The 6,000-nt window shown below is 42.6% G+C and overlaps 1 protein-coding gene across 2 annotated transcripts in view; it reads right to left on the bottom strand.

Annotated features, from left to right (window-relative positions):
- Positions 1 to 5,004, bottom strand: part of LOC138415203 (keratin-associated protein 9-4-like) — a 28,491-nt gene extending 23,487 nt beyond the window's left edge. The window contains exons 1-2 of one of the 2 annotated variants that reach the window (XM_069543449.1): positions 4,615 to 5,004; positions 4,437 to 4,512 (exon numbers count right to left, since the gene is read on the bottom strand). In XM_069543449.1, the coding sequence (XP_069399550.1) occupies positions 4,437 to 4,512; positions 4,615 to 5,004 (466 nt within the window). Of the gene's footprint in view, positions 1 to 4,428 lie in introns of those variants that run through there. The other variant, XM_069543450.1, reaches the window with a different exon arrangement.
- Positions 5,005 to 6,000: the final 996 nt, after the last annotated feature.

Below are 6,000 nucleotides of genomic sequence, written 5' to 3' on the forward strand. Positions count from 1 at the left end.
TCTTCTTGCCTGGAGAATTCCATGGACAAAGTAGCCTGACAGGCTACAGTCCATGGGGTTGCAAAGAGTCGGACACAACTGAGCAACTATCACTCACTTAGTTACGGGAAGAGTATGGAATCATATGGAAGAGAACTCAGATTCTTGTTCAGCCACTCACTTGTCTTATTGGGAGAATGTAAGGAACATACTTTTCATATATATTATGTTATCATTTTTCATTTTTAACTTATTTCTATTTAATTATAGTTGATTTACAATGTTGTATTAATTTTCCACTACTTTCTTTGATATTATGTCCACTTGTGTATTTTTTTATTATTATTATTATCTTACTTTACAATATTGTATTGGTTCTGCCACACATCAACATGAATCCGCCATGGGCATACGCATGTTCCCCATCCTGAACCACTTATGTATTAATCTACAAGTGTTTTCTTTCTCTTCCCCCTACTTTTATGGGTCAACCAGTCTATAAGCAGATGCCTTTGAAAAAACACAATTGTTATATTTTCAAGAATATCACAGACAAACAAATCTATTAATCACTAGAGAATTGGTTTTTCCCTTACTTGTTTCATGTTAATCTAAGGTTTTGTCTCTTTTGTTTAACACTGTATGCCTGCATGGGTGCATGCTAAGTTGCTTCAGTCATGTCCAACTCTTTGCAAACTTATGGACTACAGTCCAACAGGTTCCTCTGTAAACAGGATTCTCCAGACAAGAATACTGGAGAGGGTTGCCATGCCCTCCTCCAGGGGATCTTCCCAATTCAGGGATGAAACCTTTGTCTCTTAAGTCTCCTGCATTGGCAGGCAGATTCTCTACAACTAGCACCCCTGGGAAGCACCTGTATGCCTGACTTTTTTTTAAATTTTTTGCTGTAACTACTGAATTCATTTTTTAATATAAATTTATCTATTTTAATTGAAGGCTAATTACAATATTGCATTGATTTTGCCTGACTTAACACAAATTGGCAATAAACTTCCAAGTCTTCAAGAGATGGGAATACCAGACCACCTTATCTGTCTCCTGAGGAACCTGTATGCAGGTGAAGAGACAACCATTAAAATCGAACATGGAATAACAGACTGGTTCAAAATTGGTAAAGGAGTGCCTCAAGGCTGTATATTGTCACCATGTTTATTTAATTTATATGCAGACTACATCATGTGAAATGCCAGGCTGGATGAAGCACAAGCTAGAATCAAGATTGCCGGGAGACATATTAATAACCTCAGATATGTAGGTGACGCCACCCTTATGGCAGAAAGCGAAGAGGAACTAAAGAGGTTCTTGATGAAGGTGAAAGAGGAGAGTGAAAATATGGCTTAAAACTCAACATTCAAAAAACTAAGATCATTGCATCCAGTTCCACCACTAATGGCATACAGATGGGGAAACAATGAAAACAGTGACCAATTTTATTTTCTTGGGCTCCAAAATCACTGCACACGGTGACTGCAGCCATAAAATTAAAAGACGCTTGCTCCTTGGAAGAAAAGCTATGACCAACCTAGATAGCATATTAAGAAGCAGAGACATTACTTTGCTGACAAAGTTCCCTATAGTCAAAGCTATGGTTTTTCCCATAGTCATGTATCGATGTGAGAGTTGGACCATAAAGAAGGCTGAGGGCCAAGAATTGATGTTTTTGAATTGTGGTGTTGAGAATCCCTTGTACTGCAAAGAGATAAAGCCAGTCAATCCGAAAGGAAATTAACCCTGCATTTTCATTGGAAGAACTGATGCTGAAGCTGAAGCTCCAATCTTTTTTCTACCTGATGCAACGACCTGACTAATTGGAAAATACCATGATGCTGGGAGAGATAGAAGGCAGGAGGAGGAGGGGATGACAGAGGATGAGATGGTTGGGTGGCATCATCGGCTCAATGGACATGAGCTTGAGGAAGCTCCGGGATATGGTGAAGGACAGGGAAGCCTCATGTGCTGCAGTTCATGGGTGGCAAAGAATTGGATACAGCAGAGAGACTGAACAGCAAGAAAGTCAAGGTATTGGAAGGTAAGAGAACTTGTACCACATCCAAGGAGAACAGTAGAGTTTTGTGCTGCCCTCAATGACTAAAGAATACACAGGTAATAACTGCACTTGATTCTTGCAAAATCTAATTGATCATAATATATAAACATACAGTGCCTTAAGTTTCACCAGTCCATAGCCCCACAGAAGTTTTTATACCAGGTGGAGAATTTTGAGTACCACAGATAACACTTTTGCTCTTCAAAGGCAGTGGAAAGAGAAAATAGTTACTCTGAACAATCAACAGTACACATGGGCACGACATATTTATTTTGGGGAAAAGTGGCCTCACAATGATGTTCCTTGGCTGTTTACAAGTGGTGAAAGCCCTGACGGGATTGAGCTTGGGAGAAGCAAGACTGGAACATAAGCAGACTTGGAGAATAATTATTTACATAGAGATGGGTTGAGGACAGAAAGTATTTCCCACCTGTGTCCCACATCAATGATCTTCAGAGTGTTCATGATAGAGAAGGCACTAGACAACTACAAATTTGGAACAACTCATCCCATCTCTGTCTTCAGGTGCATCAATATTTGCACAAGGGAACATGAACAAAGCTTCCACTGGCAGTGATAGAGGACTTGTGTGAACCCAATAGCTTAGGCTCCCTCTCACCATGGCTGCCCCTGCTCTGTGTGCTGCCAGTCAGAAGCAGAGAATGTTGCTGAGCACCGATGGGCTAGCGTCATAACTCATTCACCACGCCACACAAAGGCAAGTTATCCTCTCAGACTAGTAGGAAAAGAGACAGGTTCTCCTCTCTAGGACTGCATGTTCTAAACATGGATTTCTCATCCCTATCAGCTGTACTGTTGGCTAGAGTAGTATTGGCATAGGATTCTGAATAGCATCAATTTGGACCAAGAGACCCACTTTTTGAAGAACAAGACCAACAACAGGCACACAAACATGAGAGCTACCTGTTCTACCATACATCACATGACAGAGATGACTGGCCCCATGGACAGCTGGAGTGGTCTTGCAAATGTGGTGCAAAGAACCAACTTAGAGGTGACAACACATGGTTTTGATATCGTGTCTTCTGGATGTAGTGTATATCTTGACCCAAAGACCATTACCTGATTCCTCTTAGGTAGTACCAAATATATCCACAGAGGTAGTACACATGGTTTCAGAAAGTGATGTAGGAGTGAATCCTCTCAACTGAACTCCAGGTAACATTCTTGGGAATCTGTGCTTCCCATCCTGGATTGAAGGCTTTAACACTGTGAAAGTCACATCTCTTTGAAGGAATATCAGTTCAGTTCCGTTCAGTCACTCAGTCGTGTTCATCATCTGATCAGTTTGCATTCCTCATGTAGGTAGACCAGTGGGAAGCTCTTTGAACTCCATCAAGCTGATTCACAAGTTTTTTTTTTAAGAAAGATTTGTAACAAATTCTGGTGGAGCACACTAGTTGTCAACAAAGCCTAAGGAGCTATTTTTTGTCCTCAGTAGCAAGTCAGTTAACATAAGGTGTTGTGTGGGGACAGGGGTTCTTTTACAGTTACTAATTGCTGAGGGATGGTTATCAAGAAGAGGTAGAGAGTAGGGAGAAATAGTCAGAACATAATTTCCTTGGCGTGTCTTAGGGTGTGTCCATGCCCAGCAACTGTACATAAACAAAGACAACAACTACAGCTTAGTCACTGAGGTGCAAGCATCGGTTTCCTTGGGATGTAAAGGTAAACACCTGTGAGCAGGAACAGAAGACTCTGTCCTCGAAGAGTGTGTTCATTATTAGCTAAAGCATACTACACAATTTACTTAATGAGCTAATAATTGATTCTGAGAGCTAACATGATACTCATAATGGATAATGCATATAGTATGTAGTATGTACTTATATCTCTATATCAGGAATGCCATGAAAAATCAAACACAATGTAGGAAGATTATGGCAAAGAATTTATTGAGAAACACCCAGGCAAGACTACTGCCTCTAGGAAGACGATTCCAAGGTACCATAAAAGGAAAACGCAGGTTACAAGAGCCATGGGAATATTGATAGAGAAACGTATGATTATGTTAATTATGATAAGCTGCAGAAACCTATAGAAACATTATGAGGATTGGTTTTCCTAAGATACTTAGAAGTACAACATGGTCAGTCCTATTTTCAGAACCAAAACCGAGACATAATTCCTTATCAAAGATGCCTGGCACATGATCCTCTTACACCAGAGAAAGACAACTGGGGGAAACCCTCTGCACTCTATCAAGCTGATTTATAAGCTTTTAAAGAGGCAAATGGGTTAACAAATTCTGGTAGAGCATACCAGTTGTCAGCAAAGTCTAAGAAATCATTTTTTGTCCCCAAGTAGCAAGTCAGTTGCTATAAAGTGTTGCTAGGAGACGGGGTTCTTTGGTGAGGTGATCAGCAACAGGAAGGCCAACAGCAGGTAGACACACAGCTGGGGCGGCAGCAGGTGGTCTGACAGCACACAGGGCGGCTGCAAGGCTGGCAGCAGCTGGATCCACAGCTCTGGTCTTGGCACCCAGGCAGGCAGCAGCACGTGGGGTGGTAGCAGATTCTGTGGCAGTACACAGGGGCACAGTAAACCGGCTGGCAGCAAGGCTGGCTGCAGCTGGACCCACTGAAGGTTTGTCCACAGCTGCTGGACCCACAGCAGCTGGGCTGACAGCAGGTGGTCACACAAGTAGGCTTGTGGCAAGCGGTCCTACAGCAGGTGGTTTCACTAGTTTGATAGCAAGTTGGAGGGCAAGAGGGCTGGCAGCAGATGGACTCACAGCAGGTGGGCTGACAGCAGGGTTTGCTGCAACAGGTGGGCGGGCAGCAGCTGGTCACACAGGTAGGTTTGCAGCAGGTGGTCCTGCAGCAGGTGGTTTGACAGCCCGTGGGGGGGCAGCAGGGCTGGCAGCAGCTGGACTCACAGCAGGTGGTCCTGCAGCAGGTGGGCTGACAGCGCGGGGAGCAGCACGAGTGGGTCATTGCGTCAGTGGTGGAGGGTGGACTCCGGCTCAGAGCTGGGTTTCTCAGATTCTGAGGGTGCCTCCTGTCCTGGTCTTTATACCCTGGACCCCCAATGCTGGGACCAATAGGCAGGACTTTCCTGGTTGTTACTTGTGTTACTGCGTAGTTTTGGATAATTGTCATGGAGGAAGTTGCTTTCTCAGTGTTTCATAAAGAGGCCTCTGCAAATCAGTGTTTGATCTTTTCCTTAATTGGGTCTAGTATTTAAGAATCTTTCCTAGAAATGAAAAGATCAGGAATCATCACCAGCAGCATTTCTGGTCATGTGGCATCATCTGGTCATGGGGTAGTTCCTGCTGGCTCTGTGAAGGGCACAACTGTTCTCCTTTCACAGCTTTGTTCCTTTGGCTCTACTTAGATTGAGATGTGCCTCGAAAGGGGCGGGATGCTGGTGCATTCTGTGATGAATGAAGCGTGCTTGAGTTCAAGCCTGATCTCTGACAAAGTCAGAGTTAAGACTTCCACATGTATCTATATCTATATCTATATATATATCTACATTTGGCAACTGGTTTGAAATGTTTCCCAGTTTTATCAGGGTCATCTGAGTGGAGGATGGTTGCCACATTGTTTCTCAAATGAAAATCAGCACCAAAACTGGAACAGAGGCAAAGCTGAATCCTATTTTCAAACAGCATCCCTTCCTTACTGCTTCATTGCTATTTTCTAGTTAGGCTAATGACCTCTGGTGAGACATCCCAACTTGCATATACTTTCTTCTATAATTTGTGACAAGCGGGTTAGATAGGAGAATAACTAAGGTATGTTTGAATCTGTAAATTTACATATTCTGACAAATGTGGGATCTCAGCCACAATTTCTTAAAGCTTTTAGGCCTCATTTTCTCTCTTTTAGATATATATGCTAGAGTATGATTGCCATGTAATGGGAAAACATACAGTCAATAGCAGTAGAAATGATAAAATGATAGTGTAGAAAGGATAAAATGATAAT

Source organism: Ovis canadensis, chromosome 11 (genome assembly GCF_042477335.2).
Source record: "Ovis canadensis isolate MfBH-ARS-UI-01 breed Bighorn chromosome 11, ARS-UI_OviCan_v2, whole genome shotgun sequence".
NCBI lineage: Eukaryota > Metazoa > Chordata > Mammalia > Artiodactyla > Bovidae > Ovis > Ovis canadensis.